This window comes from Prionailurus bengalensis, chromosome A2 (genome assembly GCF_016509475.1).
Source record: "Prionailurus bengalensis isolate Pbe53 chromosome A2, Fcat_Pben_1.1_paternal_pri, whole genome shotgun sequence".
Lineage (NCBI taxonomy): Eukaryota > Metazoa > Chordata > Mammalia > Carnivora > Felidae > Prionailurus > Prionailurus bengalensis.
The window spans coordinates 145,172,736-145,200,462 of NC_057348.1; the positions used below are offsets into that span (position 1 = coordinate 145,172,736).

A 27,727-nucleotide genomic window follows, 5' to 3' on the forward strand; every position below is an offset into this window, starting at 1 on the left:
CGTGGGGGGCAGCCGCGCTCCCACCCCTGGGCCAGCGAGCAGATCCAGATGTGCCGAGTGACTTCTGCGCGGCCCCTTCCCCCTGTGTTGGCAGGCTGTTTAGGGAGTGCCTTCCACGGACATCAGGACCCCTACCCGTAAGGGTCAACGACAGGCTTCAGGCCGGGGCTGTACCGGAGGGAGTGGATGGAACTGCTCAGGATACAAACCCATAGATAGGAATATGAATGTTTGGGTTACCTCCTCGTCTTCTGAAAAGGAATCCTAACTGGGAGGATGAAAGGAGTGAATTATTAGTCTCCGACTGCCTCATGCAGCCAGTGTCCATTAACCAGCCAAGAGTAGAATTGGATCTGAGTGGGGATCAGGAGGATAGACCCCAAAACGTCAGGTGTGAAAGGGACTGTAGAGATCACCTGCTTTAGCCCTTTCTCTTCCAGAAGTAAGAGACGGAAGTCACTTGCCCGAGATCACGCATCTGGCATAGTGGCCAGGAGCACCGAGCTTTGGGGTCATCCAGACCAGGTTTTGAATCCTAGCCCTACCACTTACTCTCTGTGTGACTTTTGGCAAATTGCCAAGCCTCTCTGAGCTCCAGTTCCTTCTTCTGTAAATGAGGTTAATGCTACCTACCTCAGAAGGTTGAGATAAAGTCAAATGAGATAATTGAATGTCAGATGTTTAATTCAGTGCAGGCACAGGCCATGTAATTGGTCAGTACATAGCAGCTCATAGGGCCAGACCTGGTACTAGAAGCCAGGTCTTTCTTGTCCCAGTCGGTTCACCATTTGAATAGTACCTCGCAGTTTCCAGAGGGATTTCATGTAGGTTTTTCGTTTTGATACAGAAAAGTAGGAATCCCTCCCATTTTTTAAAAGAGAGAAGTGGAGATGAAAAGACTAGTCCAAAATCACACCCCCTTTCAGAGACAGAGCTCAGCTCTGCTGTCTAGCTAGATGAGGGTTCTGTCCACATCATCTCCCTGCCTGCCTCACTATGAATCTGGCCTTTTAGAACACCCTGTACCTCCTTCCCCCAAGGCGACATTGTTTTTGCTTAAATGTTTTTTTTGTTTTTTTTGTTTTTTTTTTGGGGGGAGAAGAGGGTGGGCCATTCATTATTTCAAAAATTATTGAGTCCTCTCTACATGCCCAGCACTGTTTAGGTGCTAGGGATACAATAGTGAACAAGACAAGGTCTTTTTCTGTGGCGCAAACATTCTAGCCAGGGTGGAGAGACAATATGCAAGTAAATAAAATAATCAGTTTCAGAATGATATGTTCTTTGGGAGAATTAAAACTCCTGACGTAGGAGGGCTTTTCCCTGCCTATCAAGTCTCCCATCAGGGAAAGGACTCTGATAGTACTTTCCTTTTGCCACTGAGTCCAGTATCCAGAGACTCAGAGCTTTCCACCTGCCCCACAGTTTTACCTCCTGGTTGTCTGCAGCTGTACTTTTTATGCACGGAAACGGACAACTGCAGTGATCCTCTCCATCTGGGCTCATTGCCTGCCAAAAGGCTGGCTGGAAAGATTAGCTTTCCTCCACCTTCCACTGCAGCAGGAAAGCTGCTTTTTACCTGTCAGTACATTCCCAGACTCAGACGACTATCTGCCTTTCCTTCCTTCCCTCCTTTTGCTTTCCTGTGAGAGACAGTCCTCGGGGGAGATGGTTTATCCGCACCCCCCCCCCCCAACCACCACCTTGGGCTTCTAAAGGATTACTGGAAGAGAATTACTGTTGGCACAATTCAAGAGAGCCTCCTCATCCATCACTGTGCCTGTAGGGGACACTGGTTGACCTACCCTCTCCCAACGGTCCCAACGAAAATAGGAAGCTAGAGAATAATTGTATGCTTAATAAGAAGATTCTTGGGGTGCCTGGGTGGCTCAGTCAGTTAAGCGTCTGACTCTTGATATCCACTCATGTCATGATCTCATGGTTTGAGAGATTGAGCCCAGCCTCTACACTGACAGAAAGGAGCCTGCTTGGGATTCTGTCCCTCTCTCTGCCCCTCTCCCTCTCTCTCTGTCCCTCCCCACCTGTGCCCAAGCTCTCTCTCAAAATAAATAAGTAAATAAATAAACATTTTTAAAAATTTAAAAGAAAAAGAAAGCTCTTAACCAAATGAGTCACCTCAGGCCTCTTTCAGCCAGATTCCCTGGGTTTTTTTTTTTAATTTTTTTTTTCAACGTTTATTTATTTTTGTGACAGAGCGAGACAGAGCATGAATGGGGGAGGGGCAGAGAGAGAGGGAGACACAGAATCGGAAACAGACTCCAGGCTCTGAGCCATCAGCCCAGAGCCCGATGCGGGGCTCGAACTCATGGACCGCGAGATCGTGACCTGGCTGAAGTCGGACGCTCAACCGACTGCGCCACCCAGGCGCCCCCAGATTCCCTGGTTTAATTGGTTCCCAAATTCCTTGGCAAAATTTTACTGGTTTGTGGCAAGAGGAGGAAAATTCAGGGCATTGAAGTAAGTTTTTCATAAAATGTAGTTCAATGCAATAAATTTAAAGAGTGTGTTCAATTTGGGGCATCTGGCAAGCTCTGTTGGTAGAACATGCAAATCTTGATCTCAGAGTCATGAGTTTAAGCCACATGTTGGGTGAAGAGCTTAGTAAATAAATAAAATAAGGATATATGTGATTTATGTATTTATTTAGACTAAACTTTTTACTTTGGAGGGATTTTAGGTTTATAGAAAAGTTGCAGAGGTGGTATAGAGGGTTCCTGTACCCCTCGCTCAGTTTCCCCTGATGCCAGCCTTTCAGGTTTCCACAGTGCCTTAGCCAAACCATGGAAGCAGCACTGGTCCATTGACTCATGCAAGGCTCTGTTCCTTGGGAGTTCTTCTCAGGCCTGGTCTGGCCTGGCCAGCCCCCGCCTCACCCATAGCAGTTCTTCTGAACCTCCTCTGGGCTGTGAGAATTTCTCAGTGAACCTCATCCAGAGTCTGTCTGACATAAGGCAAGGTTTTGGGCTTTCAGGTGGAAGACCAGAGTGGTGACTGCCCTTCTTATCACATCATAGCAGGGGACATGCAACATCTTGTCATTGGGATGCTGGCCCTGGGCCCCACTGCAGGATGTATGCAATTTAAAACAGTATTTTTCAGGGGCGCCTGGGTGGCGCAGTCGGTTAAGCGTCCGACTTCAGCCAGGTCACCATCTCGCGGTCCGTGAGTTCCAGCCCCGCGTCAGGCTCTGGGCTGATGGCTCAGAGCCTGGAGCCTGTTTCCGATTCTGTGTCTCCCTCTCTCTCTGCCCCTCCCCCGTTCATGCTCTGTCTCTCTCTGTCCCAAAAATAAAAACGTTGAAAAAAAAAATTAAAAAAAAAAAACAAAAACAGTATTTTTCTCCCAAAAATAAAAACGTTGAAAAAAAAATTAAAAAAAAAAAACAAAACAGTATTTTTCAAACTGTGAGTTGAGACCAACATTTTTTAAAAGAAATAGAATAATAAAATCTAAATCACATAGTAATGGTATTATTTTTAAAAACTTTTGTTCTGGTTTTGTGCGTGTGTTGGAACATGTAAAATTTATTTATTCTTTGATTTACAAGCAAAAAACTTCGAAAAGCATTACTTTTAATAACTCTTTTATTCTAAAATTGTGTCCTCATTTTGGGATATTAAACTGTTCTTTTTTGAAATATATATTTTAAAAAGGTTTTTAAGTCTCTGTTAATCAGAATAAAACCTCAACTACCTAATGTCATTCCCACCCTCCACCTTTTTTTTTCTGACTGGTTTCTGTAACCCAGAAGTATTTGGAAATATTTGCAATAATGGATTTAAACATGATTTGCATTGTTGGCAGTGTAAATTGATAAAGTGGTTTTGGAAAACGAAAAACGAATCTATCCTTAGGAAAGATCCTAAATATGAAAAAATTTATAGGTGTATTACAACTTTATGTTTATAGTAAAGGAAAATTAAAAACAACTTATATGATCAACAATAGAGAACTGGTTGGGGCGCCTGGGTGGCTCAGTTGGTTGAGCCTCCAACTTCGGCTCAGGTCATGATCTCATGGTCTGTGAGTTCGAGCCCCATGTCGGGCTCTGTGGTAACAGCTCAGAACCTGGAGCCTGCTTCGGATTCTGTGTCTCCCTCTCTCTGACCCTCCCCTGTTCTTGCTCTGTCTGTCTCTGTCTCAAAAATAAATGAACATTAGGGGCACCTGGGTGGCGCAGTCGGTTGAGCGTCCGACTTCAGCCAGGTCACGATCTCGCGGTCCGTGAGTTCGAGCCCCGCGTCAGGCTCTGGGCGGATGGCTCGGAGCCTGGAGCCTGTTTCCGATTCTGTGTCTCCCTGTCTCTCTGCCCCTCCCCCATTCATGCTCTGTCTCTCTCTGTCCCAAAAATAAATAAACGTTGAAAAAAAAAATTAAAATAAATAAATAAATAAATAAATAAATAAATAAATGAACATAAAAAAAAAAATAGAGAACTGGTTAAGTAAACTGGTTAGTTATCTGCTCACTTTGCTGTACACTTAGCTGTTTAAAATGATAGTCATAATATGAGAAAATGCCTTTTAATATAATATTAACATAATATTGTATTATTATATATTATATATTATTTATATATGTAATATAAAAATGCCTAATAATATAATATTAATATTGTAAGTACAGTAAATAAAATCCTAAGTAGTATAACCACCTACATAGTGCTACCAAGTGCTAGGTAGTGTGCTAAGTGCTTTTTCCTCTATTCATTCATCTAGTGCTTATAATGACCCTATGAATTATCCTCATTTTACAGATGAGAAAACTGAGCATGTCATTTTCCAATAATTCCCTGACACCAGTTCAGTTCTGATACTATCTGTAGTTAGCACAAACCTCACAAGTTAAAGGCTCGGTTCCGTAAGACTGTCCCTACTTCAGATGCCAGCCACACCTGGGGCCCCCGGGCCACAAGCACTATACCTGGCCAACTGCAAACTCAGAGGTTCCATGACCACCCCCACCCAACCCACCCGCTGCCATCTCCTGATTCCATAATTTGCAACAATGACTCACAGAATAAAAAAAAAAAAAAAAAGTGCTCTGCTTATGATTACAATTTTAATATAAAGGATGCAATTCAAGAATGAGGAGAGGCAAAGACAAGATGTGGGGGTAGGATGGTGCAGAGCTTCCACACCCTCTGGGTATCACCCTCCTAGCACTTTGGTGTGCCCAAACCCCATTGTTTCAGGGCTTTTACATGGGGTTTCATTACCTAGGCATGGTTGTTTAAACCATTGGCATAGGGGCTGGCTCAGTTGGTTGATTAAACCATTGGTTGGTAGTTGAACTTAATCTTCAGCCTCCTCCCCTCTCTGGAGATGGGGCCGGACCTTCCTTTGAAACTCTGAAAGGCTCACCAGCAATCACCTCACTAGCATAAACTCTTAGTATTGTTGACAGGGGCTTTTAAATTATAGACACTCCTATCAGGAGGTTTTAGGAGGATTTAGGAGCTCTGTGCCTGGAACCGAGGGCAAAAACCAAATACATTTTTTATACCACACTGAGGCACAGGGAGATTAAGTAACTTGTTTAAGATTGGCATATGTGATGGATGAGATTCAAAATAATATTTTTTTTGAGATTCAAAAAATTTGAAGTTATATATATTAATGTATACTGGTAGGAAATAGTCCACAAAGTGCTTAGAGAGGTTAGGGTATGGGATTACATTAAAATATTTTTTATATAGGATTATAACATTATACCTACAGCAGCATATGAAATCTAGCTTTAATATAACGTGGAGTAGAAATACTACCTTATTTGAAAATCCTGAAGTTGTGGAACATACAGCTGAGGGACCTCCTTTTATAAATGAGGAACTATGATCCAAAGAACGAGATCTGCCAAAATCATACAGTGGGCTAATGACAGTGGGCTAAAATTAGAATCCAGCTCACCTCTTTTGTTTTTGTCCATCTCATTTTTCTAGAGATCAGCTAGATGCTCTTCTGCTCTGTGTTTATGTAGGTCAGATACAGGCACAGATTTCATAGCTTTCATATCTGTTCACGATCCTAGCCCTTTACTCAGAGTTTCTGATTCTATGTAGGAATCTTCAGCCCCGCCCTGCACTGAGCCTAGTATTTTGGCTTGGAGGAGGGTACTTCTTGGATTAGAGGCCCAGAAGGGACTCTCCTCGCTGCCTCCCTGATCTAATGTTGGACTTCAGGAGAGGAAGAAGGTTAAATGAGAGTATAATTTCCTTTTTCATCTCTCTTCCCAAGTTACTGCAAAGACTTCTCCATTACAGGGCTCTGTGGACTGCCCCACTCTGGAATTTGAGTATGGAGATGCAGATGGGCACGCAGCAGAGTTGTCAGGTACGAGGTAGAGATGGGCTGTGGAGAGGGGAAGGATGGCCACGAGGAGAGGGCCTGGGTCTGTGATCTCTCCTGGCAGCTTATCTGTTTTCCACATTCCCGTCTGTCCCCAACCTCCAGCAGTAAATATCTTTGCTTTTACATTTCTTCCTGTGATTTCTCCTTTGGCGTCAGTATTCTCCACTTTCATTCTATCACTCTTTTCTGCTTAGCCTTCTTTATTCTCTTTTGGTGCACTCTCAAATCCTTTTTCTTTCCGTCTTTTCCCCACTCCTCTTGTTTCTCGTATCTTTGCATGCGTGCCCCCTTCTTTCTGCCACCCTCTCCCTTTCTGTCTCTCTGAATTTTTAGCTTAGGCTAAGTGTGATCCCCTCACATTAAGAGCCTCCACGTTACACATGCTATTAATACCAGTTATTAATAAACGAGCTTTGGGTGGAGATGGTGTGAAAATTAAATATTCTGTCACATGGAAGTGACACTTTGAGACATGCTTTTTCAGAGAAAAGAGACAAGCAATTTTTTTTTTTTAATTTTTTTTTCAACGTTTATTTATTTTTGGGACAGAGAGAGACAGAGCATGAACGGGGGAGGGGCAGAGAGAGAGGGAGACACAGAATCGGAAACAGGCTCCAGGCTCCGAGCCATCAGCCCAGAGCCTGACGCGGGGCTCGAACTCACGAAGCGCGAGATCGTGACCTGGCTGAAGTCGGATGCTTAACCGACTGCGCCACCCAGGCGCCCCTGAGACAAGCAATTTTAAAGAAGTTCTTGTGAATAAGCACAGGGAATGAATTTTGTGATGAGTGACAGAAATAACTGAGTTTAATAACTGACAAAGGATGAGCATTCCTAATAATATATATAAATATATTTCATATATGTATGCATGTGTATGTGTGTGTCTCGAGAGAGAAGAGAGGAAAAGACAAGTAGTCAAAGAATATGAATAGGAATTCAGAGAATAGAAAACCATATGGTCAATAAATATATGAGACGATGTTCAACTACATTAGTAAATGAGGAAAAGCAAATTAAAATAATGAGATATTTCGCATTCATCAGATTGCAAAACTTAAAAGCCTGAAGTTGGTGAGGGTGCAGAGAAATGAGTACTTTTATACACTGACTGGCATGAGAGAGTAGAGCATAAAATTGGAAAGCACTTTGGTCATATCTAGCACACATCTTATGACCCAGTGAAAATGCACACATCTTATGACCCAGTGATTCTAGATGTACCTTTTAAAGAACACTTGGGCACAAGAAAACATGTATGAAGATGTTTATTGTAGCCATTGTGAAAACATTTAAAACAACTTAGGGGAATGGATGAACTGTAGTATATCAATATAGTAGGTTACTGCATAGATGTTAAAATAGTTGACCTGTGTCATTATGTTTCGATAGCAATAAATTAAAAAAAATTTTAATGTTTTATTTATTCTTGAGAGAGAGAAAGACAGAGCATGAGCAAGGGAGGGACAGAGAGAGAGAAGACACATACTGAAGCAGACTCCAGGCTCTGAGCTGTCAAAACAGCGCCCAACGTGGGGCTCGAACTCACAAGCTGTGAGATCATGACCTGAGCCGAAGTCAGACGCTCAACCGACAGAGCCACCCAGGCGCCCCATCGATATCAATAAATTAAAAGCACATTGTTGAGTAGGGAAAGAAACAGTGACAAAATAACTTACACATGCATCCAGAAAACAGCTTAAACACACAAACCTAAAAGATGTTTCTGGGAAGTCCAGTTGCACACTTGATTGAGAACAGTGTCAGTTAAGTAAACAGATGTGTTCATCATACTGTCATGTAAAAAACTATTGGAAAATATACTAAATAGTGATTTAAAAAAAATAATACATATAATACCCTGTTTGGATAAAAACTTTCAAAACAGAACATATCATGTTGTTTACAGGTATATATGTGTGTAGTAAAAGTAGAAAAATAGGCATGTGAAGCATACATACCAATTTCATTAAAATGGTTATCTCTAGAGAGGGGAATAAGATAGAATGGGAGGAGAGGGGGGCTTTAGATGCCGGAAGCAAATATGACAGGTATAAACATTTGTTTAATCTGGGTAGAAGACACAAAGGTATCTTGTATGTATTCTATATCTGTATATGAACGTTCACGATCTAAAATTTAAAAACAAACAAAAAGTTTAGTACCTGACAGCCTTGCTCCCTTTTCTGACTGGGTTTATGTTGCGCTCTTTAAAAAAAAACATCTATGCCCACTACCCACTGAGCACTGAAGAATATCAGAGTCAGGGCTAGAATTTGCTTCTGGTCAGTCCAGGATTCTGGAACTCAGGACTCAAAAGCCCTGCTTCCCAGATAAGGTGTTTCTCAACCATTAGACCGAGAACATATGTGAATTTCTCTTTGTGAATTATCTGTGACCTAGTTAAATTTCCAGCAAGGATCTCAGGCCACAGAATTTTGAGGAAATCTGTTCTGTCACCTATTGACTTCTCAGCCTCAATTCTTCATCCTCTGTAAGATGAAGGTACTGGTATAATGTCCCGGAGTGTGTGTGTAGGAGACGGCATTTTTATTTCTCAAGCTCTCTGCATTTTGTGTTCAGAGGCTATTGTTAATAAAGTTAGATTTCCTTGGGCATAAGCAGCCCTTTGGCGACAGTAGCTACTTCTAAGTGGTTTGATGCTGTCTCTACCTGCGTGGCCTTGGGCAGGAACCTAAACTTCTGTACCCTTTGAGGAATCTCAGTATGGAGAGAATGAACTGGCTTTAACCCCAAAGTGCCATCTAACACATACTCTCCAGCCTTTGCTCTGGCTCCTTGAATAGCGCAAGGAGCTTGCCTCTAAAGTTCAGGCACTTGTGTTGCCCTTCTCTTCCCTAGAGACAGGATAGCTTCAGTCTGGGTTGACAAGCAGAAGGGGCTGCAGCCCTAAGAAGCAGGAGTGATGACATTTAGCCCTCTCTGCTCCAACCCTCCTGGCCCTCACCAAGTGTTGAAGACTGCCTTCTTTGCTATAGCAGCCAGCTGGCAGGAGGAGGACAGGTTTGATGGTTTAATCACCCAGGGACACAAGTGGCTATTTTTAACTGCTCCGAAAGGGAGGAAGTTGGCTCTGGATTGAATTGGACGCAGGAATGTGTTGGAAGCTTTAGCTCTTTCATGCCACCCTCTCCACCTCAGGCCCCTTTTATAAGGGTCTGCCGAATGTTTGTGACTCTGTCCTATCTTTTCTGCCACAGAATTATATAGCTACACTGAAAACCTGGAATTTACCACTAACAGGAGGTGCTTTGAAGAAGATTTCAAGACTCAAGGTGATCCCAGATTCTTATTAATAGAAACCTGGTTTTCCCTCCATGATATCCCAGCCTGATCTAGAAAAGCCCAAAACAAAGTATGACCCTTCTTCATCCTCTCCATAACCATATAATTTCTCTATTCCTCCTTTCATACGGGACACAGAGTTTCCTATATCTCAATTGGGGAGGCCATGGATGGAAGCAAGAGAAGCCTGAGCTGGGTCCCTTTCACTGATGTAAAGAGGGCCCAGAGAGCCGAGGGATGGGGACTGGGCAGGTACCCTGCTACCTGGTAAAACCCTGTGCCTAGTGTAGTCCTTGACCTTGACATTCAACCCCTGCCTCCAACTCTGCCTCACTCCTAATAACATCTAATAATATTTCATGTGCCCACACTGCAATCCTCTCAGACCTCCATTTCCTTACTTGGTCAGTGAATTCAATTTGCAATTCAACAGATGTGTGGTGAGTACTTTTTTGTGCCGGAGATGCAGGGGGCAGGGGTGAAGGTGAATTTGCAGTATCTTCAAAGAGATTATAGTCCAGTGGCAGAGTGGAGGTGTGTGCATCACAAAACTGAGGCCAAGAGGAAAAATGGTAAGTATCATAAGAGAAGTAAAAAGTTTCTTGGGGGACAGAGCTGGCTGGAGCATTAGTGGAAAAGAGGTAATTTGGTATTGAACCTATAATGATGAATAGGAATTGGATAGGTAGGGAGAGAGAGAGAATTCCTTGAAAAGGCAGAGATAGGATGGAATAGACTGTGTGTGGAGAATAGAGGGAATATGAAGGAAGATAAGGCTGCAGAGTGGGTTCAGCCAGAACTTTTTGGGTCCTTTACTTTGCCAATCTCTTAGTGGAATCTTCTCAGCTAAATAAGGAAAGCTTTTGGAGAGAAGAATTTGTTGGGGGCTGGGATCAGAGATGGATATGCTATCAGGAGCCTTTCCAGGAAGGGGAAGCAGAAGCTGACACTGGATCTGTATGGTTTTCTGTCCCCAGTGCAGGGCAAGGAGTGGCTGGAATTGGAGGAAGATGCTCAGAAGGCCTATGTGATGGGACTCCTAGACCGACTGGAGGTGGTCAGTAGGGAACGGCGACTGAAGGTGGCCCGGGCTGTTCTCTACCTGGCCCAAGGCAAGTGACCACCTTTGCCAGCTTGAAATGGCTGAAAACCAGGGAGAGCAGTGTTGTTATCAGGACTAGGATGAGGCAAGCCAGGCTGAAAAAGCACGTTCCCTGCCTCTCAAAGACAGATCTTATCAAGTGCTAGAAGTAGTCTGGTGCTTAGGAGGAGGTTAAGGAGATGGTGGTGGGTACTATTCCGGATCCCTTGGAATTGGCCTTTATCTTACCGGGCATGCCAAGATTTCTTATAGGGTTGTTTATTTCTTCATGTGGGCTGCGATCACATGTGGAGATTTAGCAAGCGAATCAGTGTGGCTAGAGTTGATGATGCACCACCAGCCGAGCATGGAGGCTTCTTTCATCAGCTATGGCGCAGGCTTCCACTGAGGGGAGGCAGTGGAGTACCTCAGAGTCACAGATGGTGGACCCTCTGCATTATTTCTTATTTGCATTTAGAAGGTTCAAGCCAGCATAGCAGCAGGAGTGGATACAGTGGGTAATTGGGAGATGATCAGAACTCGGTGGGATTGATTGAGCAAATCTTCTCAGAAGAGACCTATTAGCCAGGTGTTGGAAAGAGAAATGAGATAGCCTAGCTGGAATAGTAAAAATAAGCCCTGAGATCATAATAAGAGGACTGTTGGCAGAACCAACTAGCTGGGAACTTAAAAAACTATAAAAGAAAATAATAAATGGAAAGGGAAGAGAATGGTGAAGGGAAGACTGTAGAAAAAAAACGATGCCTAACCATCTCTCTTGGTTCTGGTGCTCTGGCCAACTTCCAACTGCCAGTACCTTCAACTTTTTACCTGAAAGCTTTGTCTGCAGCCTATATGGGGTAACCAGAAAGTGCTAGGGAATTCATGTAGCACTGATCACTGACTGACAGGAGTTAGTGGGTAAATAGCCCAACTACCTCACTCTTCTTGGGTGGGAGGATTCTGAGGTGTGTAAAATAGATACTGTTTCCCAGAGCTTCCCCCAACCTGGGTTTCAGCTTTTGGCTGCCTTCTCCTCCCTATCTCATTTCCCCACTTCTCAACTAGGATCATCTCGCAAATAAACTACTTGCATTTTAATCGTTCTCTCTGGATCTGCTTCTCAGGGAGCTCAAACTTAAGACAGACCAGTGATAAGCACATTGGACCTGACTCTGGAGACTGCTTCTCCTCTTTTGAAACTGGCTCATTCAAAGTTCTGGAGGTTCTGGCTCTGGAAGTTCTGGAGGGCCTTGTCCTACCTTTGTCAGCTTAATTGTTGGGCTAGGTGTTGAAAGATAGTCTTAAGATCATGGGGAAGAGTGGAAAGAACTGGGATACCACTCTCACGTACAATTCCATGGCATTGTCTGGTCCTTTAGGCACTTTTGGGGAATGTGATTCAGAGGTCGATGTGCTACACTGGTCCAGGTACAACTGCTTCCTGCTCTATCAGATGGGGACCTTCTCGGCCTTCCTGGAGCTACTCCACATGGAAATCGAGTGAGAAGCCTAGGGGAGGGCTGGCCTAGACAACCCCCTTCCTTGAAGGGTGCCTCATGTCCTGTGCTGATTCCCTCCCTATAGAGACCTCTGTGGGAGCAGGGTCTATTCATACTTCAGTCCAAAGCTTACTGATAGTTCCCCTCTCTGATATTCTGTCTTCCTCCCTGAGATTGGGCTCATCAACAGCTTCTGCCCTACTTACAGCTTCGATCCTGGGCTTCAGGGCCCTATCCTGGGTGGGTTCCCTTTGTATCTAAACACCTTCTCAACTCAGCCTAAGTGGAATCCATGAAGGAGACTGTTCTACCTGAGAACATGACCCAAGAGGAACAGGACCAATTTCTGTTGCTGTGCCCAGTTCTTTCCCTGTGGGTCATAGCTCTAAAGGTGGCCTTGGTTGCTGCTGCCACTATAGTGATCCCTCATTTTATCTCAAGCCCATCACCCAGGAGTTTAAATAGGGCAAATTTAAAGGGTCGCTTAGCATCTACTTTGTGTCCAGCACAGTACTAGGCACAATGTGGATTATAGGAGGGATTGTCACAGACCTTGCCCTTGCCCATCTTTACCACAGACAAGCATTTACTGAGATGGCAGAGGAATTCTGTGGGCTCATTTACCTTAGACCAGTTTCTTTTAGCTACATAGCCAGGGAATAGCAGGTACTCAGGTTTGGGTATATGATAAGTGGGGACGCAGGATGTAAAGAGGATATCTGAGTTCCGCTTCTCTCTCTCCTCCCCACGGCAGCAACAGCCAGGCCTGTAGCAGTGCTCTTCGGAAACCAGCCATCTCCATTGCTGATAGCACGGAGCTCAGGTGAGTGGAGCTGGCCCTGGGATTGGAACAGGGGGTGGTCAGCAATGGGTTACCCTTTGCCCAAGTTCCCCAGATACACCCAGATTACTAATAGTTGCTAATTCCACTGGGTTGAGCTCCCACACGAATCCTCCCTGAGGTCTCTGACTACAGGTTAGGAGCTGCTTTGGGAACCTTTCGTAACCCTTCTATAACCCCAGGGTGCTGCTGAGTGTTATGTACCTATTGGTGGAAAATATCCGCCTGGAGCGAGAGACAGACTCCTGCCGGTGGAGGACAGCACGAGAGACCTTCCGCACTGAATTGAGTAAGAAGTGGCATTTGAGGAAGGAAGGGGATGAGGTGCTGGTAGTGGAGGGGCATCTGCATAGTAGAAACAGAAAGCTCCCCTTCCTGCCAGCCTGCCTGCCTTCCTTCCTTCCTCACTTCCTCCCTCCCTCCCTCCCTGCCTCCCATTCTTCCTTCCTTCCTTTTTCAGAATTGGCATCCATTCTTTTATTCTTACTTTTTAAAAAATGTTTATTTTGAGAGAGAGAAAGAGAGAGTACACACAGGGGAAGGGCAGAGAGAGTGGGGGAGAGAGAATCCACGCTGTTAGCACAGAACCCAATGTGGGGCTTGATCTCATGAACTCCAAGATCATGATCTGAGCTGAAACCAAGAGTCAGGCACTTAACCAACTGAGCCATTTGTTGCTCCTATTTTTTTTTTTTTTTTAAGTAGGCTCCTCACAGGGAACAGAGCCTAACGCAGAGCTTGAAGTCACAACCCTGAGATCCAGACTTGAACTGAGACCAAGAGTTGGATGCTTAACCAACTGAGCCACCCAGGCGTCCCTAGCATCCATTCTTTTAGGGCAGAGATACTGTGTGGCAGGCATGAAGACCTGGCTTGACTGCCCTTGTGTCTGTGAATTAGGACCAATTACGTGTCATTTCTGTGCCTTGGTTTCCTTGGTTATAAATGGGGATAGTCATCCATCTCCCATTTCATCATCAATCTCACATGAAAAAATAAGTTGAATCAACTTAAAAATGTTAGTTGGTAATGTCATCAGACAGGGATAAGATACGAAGGTCTGCAGGATTTTTAAAGTATATTCACTAAAGGACACCTGGGTGGCTCAGTTGGTTAAGCATCTGACTTTAGCTCAGGTCATGATCTCATGGTTTGTGAGTTCAAACCCCATATCGAGCTCTCCACTCTCAGCAAGGAGCCCGCTTTGAATCCTCTGTCTCCCTCTCTCTCTCTGCCCTTCCCCTGGTCACTTGCTCTCTTTCTCAATAAATAAATAAAATAAAATAAAATAAAATAAAATAAAATAAAATAAAATAAGACTAGAATAAAATAAAATAATAAAATAAAATAAAATAAAATAAATAAAATAAAATAAAATAAAAATTCCACTGATGTGGAAAAGTGAGTTGTGATCCATGAAACGCATTGAATTCTTTGACCAGAAAGCAACATCTTTATATTACTATTACTTCTATTTTGGTATCTATCCCCAAGCTTGGGAGCTAAGCCATTTTACCTCCATGGCCTTCCTCCTTGCCCCTTCCCTCTGGGAACTCTCTAAGCCTCCTTCTAAGGAGCAAATACTCGAATTCTTTGGGGGAGCTAAGAGCCTTCCTCTGTGCTTCCGGACTCAGGATCACAGGGGCAGGGTTACAGCTACCCCATCCTCACTTCCTCACTCTTCTTCCTCCTCTCCCCCAGGCTTCTCCATGCATAATGAGGAGCCTTTTGCCCTTCTGCTTTTCTCCATGGTTACCAAGTTCTGCAGCGGCCTGGCTCCCCACTTCCCCATAAAGAAGGTCCTGCTTTTGCTCTGGAAGGTAGTCATGGTGAGTGACTGATTCCCCTGCCCCCACTCCCATCTCATCAAACCAGCAATGCCCTCTGCCACTACCTCAGTTTCTTCTAGTCCGATCCCAGGAGACTGGAGCTAGGCAGAATAAGGCAGCTATTAGCCAATGGAGGGGAATCAGATGCTCTGTGTCAGAGCAGGTTACCTATTTCTGTTGGACTGACAGGAGATGTCACTCTATGAATTGGGGTGTCATTGTACCTTCCCATGATAGAGCTGACATTTCATGCAAAGAACACTGGTTGAGAGTTGGGAGATCTAGCCTCTGCTGATACTGAGGAACCTCGGGCAACTGTCTGTGCCTCTATTTTTCTAGCTATAAAATGTGGGACTTAGTGCCTGCCCTCCATCCAGATAAACAGGATTTGTTTTTTAAAAAATGAAGTCCTTATAAATGTATGGTACAGCTTTGTTGCTAATTATTAAATCTGATCCTTCATCTCTGGCACCCACTCCACAGGACTGGTTGAACAACATACCCTCCAGGGCAAGCTCCATAGGGGGGAACTACCTTTTGACTACAGAAAAAATTGAGTGACTCTGGGGCTTTATAGCATCTGGATGTGCTCCTTTAAAAAAGGGAACATAGTTCCCTGCTCCCCCCCCCCCCTTTTTTTTCAGTGGAAGGCCCTAGGAGTCCTTTTCCTAATTTCTGGTGATGTTTCCAGCCCTGAGTCAGTGTCAGTAAAGAAATAATGCTTCATCCTGACCCCTGAGCTCCTAAGACTGGGGATGGTAACTCCATTTGCCCCTTACTGTTTTATTACTTCCTAATTCAGAAGGGAGTCTAAGGGGACTGGAGATTGTGGTTCTTCCCTGACTTTTCTCCTGCTGACTTCCCTCTGTTCCTTTCCTCTGGCCCTTTCCTGTTTATACCTTAGTTTACCCTCGGTGGATTTGAGCATCTACAGGTTCTCAAAGTACAGAAGCGGGCAGAACTGGGGCTGCCTCCACTGGCTGAAGATAGCATCCAGGTGGTGAAGAGCATGCGTGCCGCCTCCCCGCCCTCTTATACCCTCGACCTGGGGGAGTCTCAACTGGCACCACCACCCTCTAAGCTACGAGGCCGTCGTGGTTCTCGAAGGGTATGAACTAAAGCAGACAGTGGTGCTGTGATACTAGTTGTCTAGAAAGTAAGATTTTGAGCTACTCTGGATGTGGAAGGAAAGGGCAGTAAATGACCCAGCTTATCCTGCCTCTGGTTGGCCCTGTGACTAACCTGAAACTAACGTTGAGTCTAACCTTGGAGACTAACCTTGGAGTCTGTACTTTAGCCTCTGTCTCCCAGCTGCAGCAGGTTCCTGGGCTATCATGATGTGACATTATGGTATCGCATCATAGATCCATGTCTTGGTATAGAGTCATTGGCCTAGACCTAGTGTGCCTGGAGTTCCCTAGCATCCTGGACAACAATTAGGGTATAATCCTGGAGTAGGGACCCAGATCACCTGAACAGAGCTCCCAGCAAACCCATGTGCCCGGGGTGAGGCACTTTATCATTTTCTTGGCAGCAAGAAGGTTTACTCTGAGCCAGCCATGCTCTTGTCTGGCCCTGGAACTAGACGCTTATATTTAGGAGGTGATTGATTAGTGTTCTAGCTATAATCTGCATCCCTGGAAAGGTCAGAATGACAAGTTGCACTGACACTTGACCATGTACCCATGAACTCACCTCCCTGAAATACCTGAGCTCACCAATAATAGGTGACAGGACCAGACAATCATGTTCAGTAGTCTAGTCTACATAATCTATAATGTGATTTTTTTTAGGCTTTATTTTTTTTTGTTTTATAAAGTAATGCTTACTCATTGTACAAAATTTGGAACAAATATAAAAATGTGAAGAAGGGAGGAAGAAAGAAAATCACCCACAAGCTTAACAAACCAAAGGCAGTCACTGTTAACTTTTTGGCCTATTTCTGTCCAACCTTTGTTTCTTTCTGCAACAAGATTTAAAATTCCAAACTTGCTTCCCTCTGCCTAGCAGCAAGCCTCTGTCCTCCTCTTCCTCAGTCAGCCAGCTGGTGTATACTCACAGAAGGCAAACTAATTGAATGTTCACCTAAGCAGAGCATAATTAGGAAGGAAAGTGCTGGGGGGTGGAGAAAAAAAGCATCCATGCTTTCTGAAAGCTAAGTAACTGACTTTGGGATTATCTATGCTTTGTTCCCCAGCTTGGTTGCCTGAGAGGTACTTATCCTGGAATAGGGCCTGGTGGGGATACTAGGGTTGAGGTAGGGAAGGGGATATTCTCAGAAGAGCTGGGTTGTTACTCCACATATCCTGAAGTCTAGCAGCCTGTGGGTAGAGGGTGACTTCAGACAAGGATGCTCAGAGTGAGGTCTCTGTATACCTTCTCTCTATCCTCCCAACCCCCGCCCAGCAACTCCTCACTAAGCAAGATAGCCTGGACATCTACAATGAAAGAGATCTCTTTAAGACTGAGGAACCAGCCACAGAGGAGGAAGAGGAGTCTGCTGGTGATGGAGAACGAACCTTAGATGGAGAGTTAGACCTGCTAGAGCAAGACCCCCTGGTGCCACCTCCACCTTCACAGGCACCCCTTTCTGCTGAGCGGGTGGCCTTTCCCAAGGGCCTACCTTGGGCCCCAAAGGTCAGGTAGGTTTGATACCTCCAGGACCCTAGGTTTGGGGATTAGAATCACTGAAGGCCCAGAGTGCAGTAGTCTAGCATTCAAGTCTCAAGCCTGGCTAGAAGTCAGAACTCCCAGGTTTGAAGTTTTCTCTGTTAGCGGTGAACTTCCCCCACTGCTCTAGTCATCCTATTGACGGGTTAGTAACCCAGAAAGGGTCTGTCTCTCAAGGTTTGTTGTGTTTTTTTTTCCTTTTCTGGGGTTTGCCTCTCCACTGTCCTCTCAGACAGAAGGACATTGAGCACTTCTTGGAGATGAGCAGGAACAAATTCATCGGATTCACTCTGGGGCAGTAAGTGACTAGATGGTCAGAACTGGCTATAGAGTGGTTTTTGGGGGCCAGAGGAATGGGTGGCTGGAATGAGAGATGTTGCCCTGTAGTCATAGTGTAACCTAGAGCTACTGGGTCATGGGCATCTCCTAGTGACTACTTTGGGCTTGTGCCATGGAATTTTTTTCCTTCTAGTTTTTTAGAAGAACTCTTATGTTCTTAGCCAGGTGTAGGACTTAACAAGTCATTGCTTCTTGGGCTTCAATATCCTCATGAGAGTGTTGGATTAGATGATCCCTAGGAAACCTTCCTCTTTTAATGGGCCAGAATTCTCTGAACAAGCAACATGGTCAGAACAGACCCAGTCTTTCCCCATTTCTCCTCCCTCATGAATTCCTCACACTGGCTGGCCCCTATAAAACTGAGAAAGTATTATTACTAGTGTTTCACTGTAGTTGGGCTACATTCCCTTTTAGGGAACCTACTGCTCCCTGACAAAGTAAATCCCCAAAAAACTATATAAAAATCCAAATTTTCACAAGCACTTCTGTGTGGCATTGTTCTTTTTGTGTCTTATAGCAATAATGGGGGTACTGGAAGCTTATAGAGAAAGATCCAGGATACAGCATGTTGAAAGTGGCATGGTCCATGTAACTCTAGGGAATATCAGTAGTTCTGTATACTTTTGATGCTTATCATCTGGTATATCTCTCATTTCACAGGGACACAGACACCTTGGTTGGATTACCCAGGCCCATCCATGAGAGTGTGAAGACTTTAAAGCAGGTGACCAGAGTGGGCTCTCACTCTCCAGGGATAGGGAGCCATCAAAACAAGTTGGATTACCCGAGTCCTGAGTATTGCCTCTTCTTCCAGACACATTCTGAACCAATTATTCTATATTTCCCCTGCAGGCATTTTGGCCAAAGAGGAAAAAATTAGGCCTCTCCCTACTTAAGCATTTTCCTACATTCAGATAGGGGGAAAGTTATCCTTCCTTCCTCTCATGGCTTTTTCCTCCTCCCGCCCCTTGCTTCCTTTCCTCTCACTTCTTTGTCCCTATAGGGCCACTAACTTCCAAAGGCCCAGGATTAGTAGCGGTCTGCTCTGCATCCAAAGTGTATGCGAGCACAAAGAGTAAGAATAGTCATCTCTTGCCCAGACCTTAAATTCTCCCTTACCCCATCATCATCACTCCATACACATGCACACGCATATACTCACATGCAGCAAAACTCACCAGGCTGTGGTCCAGGGGCATGGGCCTATTCTTTACTTCCCCTTGCCCTTGGTTGAAGGTAAATACCTAGGGATTTGCTGCTCTTCAACAAATACGGAAACAGAATAAACAGAAACACTGTATATGAAGCACTTGGCTCAATTATTAAGGGTACAAAGGTGAATAAGACTCCTGCCTTCAAAGAGTTCGTGTCCTATTTGGGGTAACAACCCATATACAGGACATTTCCTTATCATTGAGGAAGTTAAGCAAGAGGCTGGTACATATGTGATCAAGGCCCTCAGTATCTTTCTTCTTTTTTTTTAAGTAATCTCTACACCCAGCATCTCGACAACCCCAAGATCTAGAGTTGCACACTGTTCAGACTGAGCCAGCCAGGTGTCCCCCACCCTTTGTTTGTTTGTTTATTTATTTATTTATTTATCTATCTATCTATCTATCTTATTTTTTTAGTGGCCTCAGCCTCTTAATTGATGTCTTTTCTTCCCCAGCACAAGTACATCTCCATTGCAGATGTTCAGATCAAGAATGAGGAGGACCTGGAGAAGTGCCCCATGTCTTTGGTGAGTCAAGGGGGTCCTACACAGGAGGAGGAGGGCAAGAGGAAATCTGTCTGCAGTGCTGTCACAGAACATGTGTGCATGCTGTTGGCCTCTTACTGTGTGTACCATGCAAGGCAAGGTCCCTACTTTTTATTTTTTGTGTTTTAGGTCCCTACTTTCATGATACGTTCAAGTTAGAGAAAAAAGAAAATAAGTAATTAAGGAAACAAGAAGACTATCAGAGAATGGAAGATAATGACGAAAATTTAAATAGGATGACATGGTAGAGGCATCTATCATGCAGTAGACTACTTTCAATTAGGCAGTCAGGATAGGTGGACCTCTGAGAAGGCGACAGCTAAGCTAAAATGTGAGGTACAAGAAGGAGTTGGCCGTAGGAACATCAGGGGAAAGAGAATTCTAAGCAGAGGATACAGGCTTAACAAAGTGAGAGCAAGCTCGGAGTATTAGGGGTAGCGAACGAAGGCCTGTGGCAAGAGCACAGGGGTGAGGGGTGAGGTTGTGTGTGACAAAGTCAGGGAGTGGCCTGGGGCTACTTTACACGGGACTCCTAAGCAAAGATAGGGAGTGTGAAGTTGTTTCACGGTACAAAAGTAAGTCCTTGGAGATTTTAAGCAGGGGAGTGGCATGATCTAATTTATCTTTTCAAAACAATTGGCTCCTGCGTATAGACTTTACCAGAAAAGAGTGGAAGCAGGGTGATCAGTTAGAGAGCTCTTAAAATAGTCACGGTGAGAAATGATGGTGATATGGAGTGGGGTAGCAATTACAGAAATAGGGAAAAGTGGAACAAATTTGGGTTTTATTTTGGAGGTGTAGCGACAAGACTTGCTGGTCAGTTGGATGTGATTAGAAAGGCACGGAGGAATCAAGAATAAGAATCATTTGCCAACATGGGGAGTTCTGTTTCATCAAGAGTTCTATTTTGGTCATACTCAGTTTTAGATATCCATTAGGCAGCCATGCACGTGAGCAGTCATGCAAATTGAATGTATAAATCTAGAGTTCTAAGAGAGAGGACTGGCTTAGAGAGATAAATTTGGGAGCTGTTGACTTACTGGACAGTGTTAAAACCATAGAATTGGCTGAGATAACCCAAGGAGGGAATGGAAATAGAGGAAGGAACCCAGGACAAAGCCCTGGGCACACCAGTATGTTGAGGGTAGGATGAGTCAGGAAAGGAGCCAGAAAAGAACAGTAAGAGAAACACTCAGTGAGGTGGGAGAGAATGTAGGAGATTGTGATACTATAAAAACTAAGAAAATTTTTTTCTAGAAGGGAGTGATCAGCTGTGTCAAATGCTGCCGATAAATGGATAAGACTATAGGTGCCCATTGGATAGGACACCATGAAGATAACTGGTGACCTTGTTAAGAGCAACCTCAAGTGAAAAGGTGGGGCTAGTAGCCTGGTTGGAGTATGTTAAAAAAGGAATGTAAAGAAAGGAGGTAGACAGTCAACACAGACAACATAGTTTTATTATAAAGAGGATAGAAATGGGATGGTAGCTGAAGGAGGATGTGGGGTCAAGGGAAGGTGTTTTATAGCTAGGAGATTCTAGAGTATGTCTATGTCCTAAAAGAGATGATCTTGCAGAAAGGAGACGATTGCAGAACTGATGTATTTGACAGAGCAAAAGGGGGAGAGATCCCCAGCACAAGTGGAGGGTTGGCCTTTAATAGAGCAGAGGCGGTTCATCCTTCATGTCAAGAAGGAAGGTAGAGAACCTGGTAGATTTGGTGTTGAGAAGACGAGGGTGTGCCTGCCTGATTGCTTCTGTTTTCTCCATGAAGTATGAGGCCAGGTTAGCAACTATTGAGGGGTTGTGGGGTGAGGGGATTGGTTTGAGGACAAGGGAAAAGGGAAGGTATGACATAGATCTTTTGGAGAGCAGGAAGGCAACCTTAGAGGATTGCCTGAGTTTATTGAATGCCCATTTAAGCAGCAGCTGAGTTATTTGGGATGGCAAGGGCCAGGTTATCCCTCCCTGCCTCAGGGTAGACCTCAGGCAGTGCCTCAGGTGCCTCAAGGCAGTGAACCTTGCCCTGGAATAGAGATACCTTGTGAGGGGAAGGACTGCATTGGCCAAAGAGGACAATGGCCTGAGTAACCCCTTGAGCACTGGAGGCCCCTGTCCTCCCACTCTTATAAAAGGCTTAGATAGGGTCATCAAAGGACAAAGAGAGTTGTGCATAAGGGGCCTTGTCATTAAGGAGGAAGGGATGTAGTAGGGGCTGTTGGAGAAGGAAAGAAAATCGCTTCTACCCAAAAGCTTCCCTGCTAATACTCCTTCCTGCCTCTCTGGGCCATGGGTTACCCAACTCCCTTATCAACTTTCTCTACTGAGTTACCTACCTCTCACTTAAGAGCATTCGAGAGCTCTTGGATGGCCTCAGACTGACACCATAGGAAGTGCTTCTGTGTGGAGTATCTGTTCTAGTGTCCCAGGCATACATGCACCCTGACTTAAGTTCCTGTGTGGCCAGCAAAGCAGTGGTCTGAGCCAATTCCTAGGTAGGTGGTCTGATTCCTGATCTAACATGTGAGGTGGAAAGAAGAATTCTGGATTGATTCCAGATAATGGGAAAACCAGAATCAGATTATCAGGGCTGGAAGAGCCCTCAGAGGACATCAGACCAGCCCAGTGATCCTAAAGAAGAGGAAACTAAGACCCAAAAAGGAAAACTAGCTTACCCAAAGTGATACAATGAGTCATTAACACAGCTGGAATAAGAACCTAGATCTGACTCCCAGCTCAGTGCTCTTTTCATGCCACCCTTCACAACCAAGAAAACATAGCCTTTGGTCAACTGGAAAACGGCCTGGGCAAACTGTGTGTTTTCCTGCCATAGGGGGAAGAGGTGGTACCAGAGACACCATGTGAAATCCTCTACCAAGGCATGCTCTACAGCCTCCCCCAGTACATGGTAAGGAGATTGCTGGGCTGAGCTGCCCTTCTCTGCTGCAAGGAACAGACAGTTGAGAGCCATTTCAAGCTGAGCCATCCATCATTTGAGCTTATTTCCTGAGCATTCAACCCTGAGGCAAGGCATTGTCTAACACATGAGAATTCTGAGCTTTCCTCAGGGCTTCTCCAAGAGGAAGGAGGACTTGGCTTTACTCCCAAGTTCTTCTTTGGGAGGAGTGGAGAATAAGGTGGGATCCATGCAGGATGCATTGGGGGCCCTCCTTCTAAGTAAATATCCTCGACCCTTTGAAGTCTGCCATGGTCTGTCATGTCCTGGATAGCCTCAGGCTGAGTGGTGAGGATGTTGATGGTCAGGGTTAGAGGGAGGAAAGGGATAGAGGAGGTGAGATCATGCTTATACCTCTCACCTTATTTCTAGACATTGCCCCCTCACTCTCTTCCTTCCATCCTCTTCTTTAGAAAGAACAATCTTGAAGCAGAATAGCCTATAAGCTCCCTTCTGGGTCCATAGCCTCATAGGCAGGCCTCTCAGGATTAGGCACCTGTTTGCCCTTCTGGAGGCTGAAAAGATTTGGTTATTGAGGAATGGACATAGAGGAAGCCTTACTTCTCACAGGGCTGTTGAGGTATGGAAAAATAGTCTGTTGAATGGAATGGACAGAGATGGATCTCCTCATTTTCTACTTCCTAGATTGCTCTGCTTAAGATTCTACTGGCTGCAGCCCCCACCTCCAAGGCTAAGACAGACTCTATCAATATCCTGGCTGATGTCCTGCCTGAGGAGATGCCGTGAGTGCTTCAACTGGGTTGGCTGCTGAATGCTAGCTGTTTCGTCTACAGTGTCTCTCTAGTCCCCACCCCACCTTGATAACCCTTATAGGGATTGTCTCCAAAGATGTCTCCCCTCCCTTACCAGTAACCACTTTCCACTGGTGCTCTCTGCTAGGTTCTTTTTAGCTCAGAATTGAGGGTCTGCAGGGCAACATCAGTGCCAGACACTGCGCAGGTATACGGGTAGACAAGGGCTGAACTTTGCCAAGGGCTGAACTTGCCAAAGGAAAGAGAAAAACAAAGAGAGCAGAGGAGCTTTTCTCCAGACAGGCTGGTAAGGGGTAGCTCTGGAGGTTTCCTAGCATAGAAGTTCAGATCTGCCAAGTTCTGGTTCTCTTGTATATGTTGTCTCTGACCCAAATACCTGGGTCCTTATAGGCCTCTCTCTACGGCTACTCTCTGCACTGACTCCTCCTCTCCTCATTATAGCATCACTGTTCTTCAGAGCATGAAGTTGGGAATCGATGTGAACAGGCACAAGGAGATCATCGTAAAGAGTATCTCTGCTCTGCTCCTGCTACTCCTCAAGCACTTCAAACTGAACCATATCTACCAGGTGAGCAGCTAGCAGTGCTCCTCCACAGGTCTCAGGTGTCCCCCAGGCCCTGCTTCCCAAAGAGAGGATGCAGGGGCCTTTGTAGTCCAGTTGAACATCTTTCAGCCTTTTCTATATCTTCCTCAGGGAATCTCTATACCTGTTGCATAGGCTTGCATGGGGCTGGGGCGGTGGGGGGGGGGGGGGGTTGAAGTGGGATGTGAGGTGCAGACATCTGTGTCCTTTGAATATTATCCAAGGGTTGTAGGTAAGAATTCTTCGCTTCTTGGGAATGTGCCCAGCCAGCTTTGAAACAGTAGAAGACAGGATTCAAGCATTCCATTAAAAAAAAAAAAAGAAAAGGAAAAAGTATGTTGAGCATACCTTTCTATATGTGAAGCACTTTTCTAATGTTTGAGATAGAATTCTGAATAATGCACAGTTTTGGCTCCTAAGGGCTTTGAAGTCTTGTACAAGGTATGGATATATAAATAGCTAATTATGGAATGGTAAGTGCAGGATACAGGTAAGTATTAGCTGGTAATCCAACCTGAGATGGGGAAGAGGTGACTTCTAACCTGAGTCCTAAAGAAACAGATGTTAGCCAAGATATGGGAGTTGTCAGGGAAGGAAGATGGGAAGCCTTTCAAGCAGAAATGTTAATTTGTGAAAGTCCAGAGGAGAGAGAGCGAGAGCAAAGTACCTTTGGAAACTGATTAAATGTTGCTGGAGTTCTGCCTGGGGTGGGGGGAGATGGGGAGGGCTGGTGATACATGAAGCTAGAGACGATGGCAGGGAGCAAATCACACAGTTGACAGCACACGGTTATTGAGTACTTCTAATGTGCCCGGCACTCTATTAAGTTCCTATGGGTTCTCATTTAATTCTCTTAACCCTATGAGGTAGGTCTTATTTTATCACTGTTTTATAGATAAAGAAACCGAGATTTCCTAAGAAACCTTTCCTAAGAAAGGTTAAGAAGCCTTTTCCCCATGAAGGCATTGTTTGCCATGCTAAGGAGTTTGGACTTGATTCTGTGGGCTTTGCCAAGATATGGGGGAACCTGGGAGCAGAGAATGGATGGTCTCTGTGATGAGAACATGGGGAAGAGAGGGAGACTTCTCATGACTGCTCAGTGTCTCTGCTCCATTGTCCTCCTAAGAAGTCAGAACCAAGCTTGTTGCTAGAACACCAGGTTCTCGGAGTACACAGAGGCTCCTGCAGGCTCTGTGTCCTTGAGGTTTGACTATATAATCAGGGTATTTCTCCACATTAGTACATCCAGAGACATCTTTGGGTGTGTTACGGGTGTCCTGGGTGCTCACACTTCTTCTGCCAATGTTTGCTGAGCAACAGCAGGGCTGGGAGGAGAAGGGGTGGGTGGGAGATGGTGTTCCTAGTAGAAAGAACAGAGAACCGTGGATATGTTTTTCTGTCTGCTTCTCTTGGTGGGCAGTATGTGGATCAACAGCCAGACAGGTGGGTGGCTTGATGGGCCTTGCCAGTGTGTGTCAGTGTCAGTGAATCCCAACAAGTCTACAGATACATCTCTAACTGAAAAACATTTTCCATAACTTCATAGTGGGTATGTATTGGCTGCTCCATCTGGAGCTTTGGAAAATACCCTGGGTCAGCTGCCAGGGAGAAAATATTTGAGCAGAAGAAAGAAATGGGCAGCCCAAGCTGACTCCCCACCTCTAACCACACGCCCAGGGGCAGAGGGCAGCTTGGTTTGTTTCCATGGCTACGTCTTGGTGACCAGGAAAAGCTAAGGGATTTAAAACACCACAATTTTCTGCTTTTTCAACACAGTTTCTGTACTGTCCCAGTAGTCTGGGTTCTGGATCTGGAGCACACTGTATCTGATGCTCCTCAGTGTATCACAGGCAAAACCTAGGTGATGCAACTCCATGACACGGCCCACTAGGTTTTCCCAGACACAAACCCCATCCAAATTCAAGCGAACAAAATGGAACCCCTATGTTCGGGTGTTTAGCCATCAAAGAGATCTTGGACTTATTCTCAGTGCAGGGCTTTTATTGATCCATTCGTTAATATACTGATATTGTAAGTACAGGGATAATACAGTGAACCACATAGACTCGTGCTGGAGCCCACATTCCAGTGGTTCACTTGGTTACTTACTGTGTGCCATATCCATCCTGACTGAGTGATGCCAGCAGTTGCTGGGAGTCAGCTACACCTGTTTCTGCTATATCAATCACTGTGGAAACACTATGAGCCAGAGGTTTGGTATGGAAGACAACTCCCTCAGGGAGCCTTCCTTTCTTGTTGACCTTAGGAACAAATTTCACAGCGATTCCTTCTATTTACCTGGAGTGGGATTTTCTTTCTGGCTTGGTTGTGTTTTTTGCATTTGGTCAGCTTCTTGCAACAACATACACACACTGAAGATTGTCCTCCATGTAGGATGAGCTGGCTGATGATGCTTCTCCCATTTCTCAGGATGGCTGATAACATAAGTGGACACTGGATATTCTTAGGAATGGATATTAGAGTTGTACTTGCCTATCTTTTTCATACACACTTTCTGTTCTCCCCCAAATAAGCAACCTTTCTGTTTGGATCTTTTAATTCAGTTTGAATATGTATCACAACATTTGGTATTTGCCAACTGCATTCCTTTGATCCTGAAGTTCTTCAATCAAAATATCTTGTCCTACATCACTGCCAAAAACAGGTATGGACTCTGGACAGATTTATTTCAAAGGTCTTTTTTGGAATGGATTGAGAAATATACATCTCTGAGCCTTTCAGTTCTCCTTGTGTCCCTAGTCCCTTCAATGTTAGAGCTGTCACTCTTAAATTTAATTTCCTTAAAGTGTAAGTTGATGATGGGGTGTGTGGTTTGGCCTCTTCACAGAGGTATTTGTATTTTAACAGTTTTGAAAACTGAAAAATGTCATGATTCAAATAAATAAAACTGTAACACTGAAATTTTAGCCCTATGGCAGAAGGATCCAGAAGATATTTTTTTGTGAAACAGACTTCTTATTTGGCCAGCCCTGATTTTAGTATAAATCATAAGTTGGATCAATTATGCTTCTTTGTAAATTGTAGTCTTATACCGAATTTGTAACTGAAGGTAAATAATAGATCCTTACTTAGATCAGTTTGTAATAAGACAAATATAGGGTATTTTATTTAATCTCCTCGGCGCTAAGAGGTATTACACATTTTATTCCCATTTCACCAAGTAGGAAACAAATTCAGAGAGCTTCATTGACTTGCTCAAGATTAACATGCTAGTGAGACCACTTAAGTAAGCAGTAGAAGCAGGATCAAAACACAAAATTGTTTTCTGGTCACAATCGCTATGAATACAAATTGCTTTCCACTCCTCCAGCCAAATGGGGACTTGGGGGTTACAGAGTAAATCCTTGTTCTTTAGTTTGCTACTTCCCCAAGAACTGGAAGCATGCTAATTAAAGTTTACCAGAAATGCTTTTACCAGAGGCAGAGCTCCTAAAGTAGAAGTAAGAAGGCTGATGTGATTACTTGGGTTGACTGGAGAGCACCAGGAGATGGTGCCTCACCAGTCTTGTCAGTACTGCCTGAAAATCCACCATAGAGAGGCAGCCTACTTATACGTAGTTTAAAATAAAACATACACATGGAACCCAGAGTCATGAGACCTGCCATTTGCTAGCTATGTAATCTAAGTAAGGACATTTTTTTTTTTTTGGAGCCACAGTATTTTCATCTTATGATGAAAATAATACATCCTCTCA

The 27,727-nt window shown here is 44.5% G+C and overlaps 1 protein-coding gene across 2 annotated transcripts in view; it reads left to right on the forward strand.

Annotated features, from left to right (window-relative positions):
• The window catches only part of STRIP2 (striatin interacting protein 2), a 48,673-nt gene that overhangs the window by 597 nt on the left and 20,349 nt on the right, over window positions 1-27,727 (forward strand). The window contains exons 2-17 of one of the 2 annotated variants that reach the window (XM_043589506.1): window positions 6,284-6,353; window positions 9,593-9,667; window positions 10,655-10,789; window positions 12,141-12,261; window positions 13,015-13,083; window positions 13,284-13,390; window positions 14,803-14,930; window positions 15,835-16,038; window positions 17,337-17,572; window positions 17,833-17,898; window positions 18,600-18,663; window positions 19,609-19,680; window positions 22,533-22,607; window positions 23,301-23,398; window positions 23,870-23,996; window positions 26,576-26,676. In XM_043589506.1, coding sequence (XP_043445441.1) covers window positions 6,284-6,353; window positions 9,593-9,667; window positions 10,655-10,789; window positions 12,141-12,261; window positions 13,015-13,083; window positions 13,284-13,390; window positions 14,803-14,930; window positions 15,835-16,038; window positions 17,337-17,572; window positions 17,833-17,898; window positions 18,600-18,663; window positions 19,609-19,680; window positions 22,533-22,607; window positions 23,301-23,398; window positions 23,870-23,996; window positions 26,576-26,676 — 1,748 coding nt within the window. The remainder of the gene's footprint in view (window positions 1-6,283; window positions 6,354-9,592; window positions 9,668-10,654; window positions 10,790-12,140; window positions 12,262-13,014; window positions 13,084-13,283; window positions 13,391-14,802; window positions 14,931-15,834; window positions 16,039-17,336; window positions 17,573-17,832; window positions 17,899-18,599; window positions 18,664-19,608; window positions 19,681-22,532; window positions 22,608-23,300; window positions 23,399-23,869; window positions 23,997-26,575; window positions 26,677-27,727) is intronic. The other variant, XM_043589507.1, reaches the window with a different exon arrangement.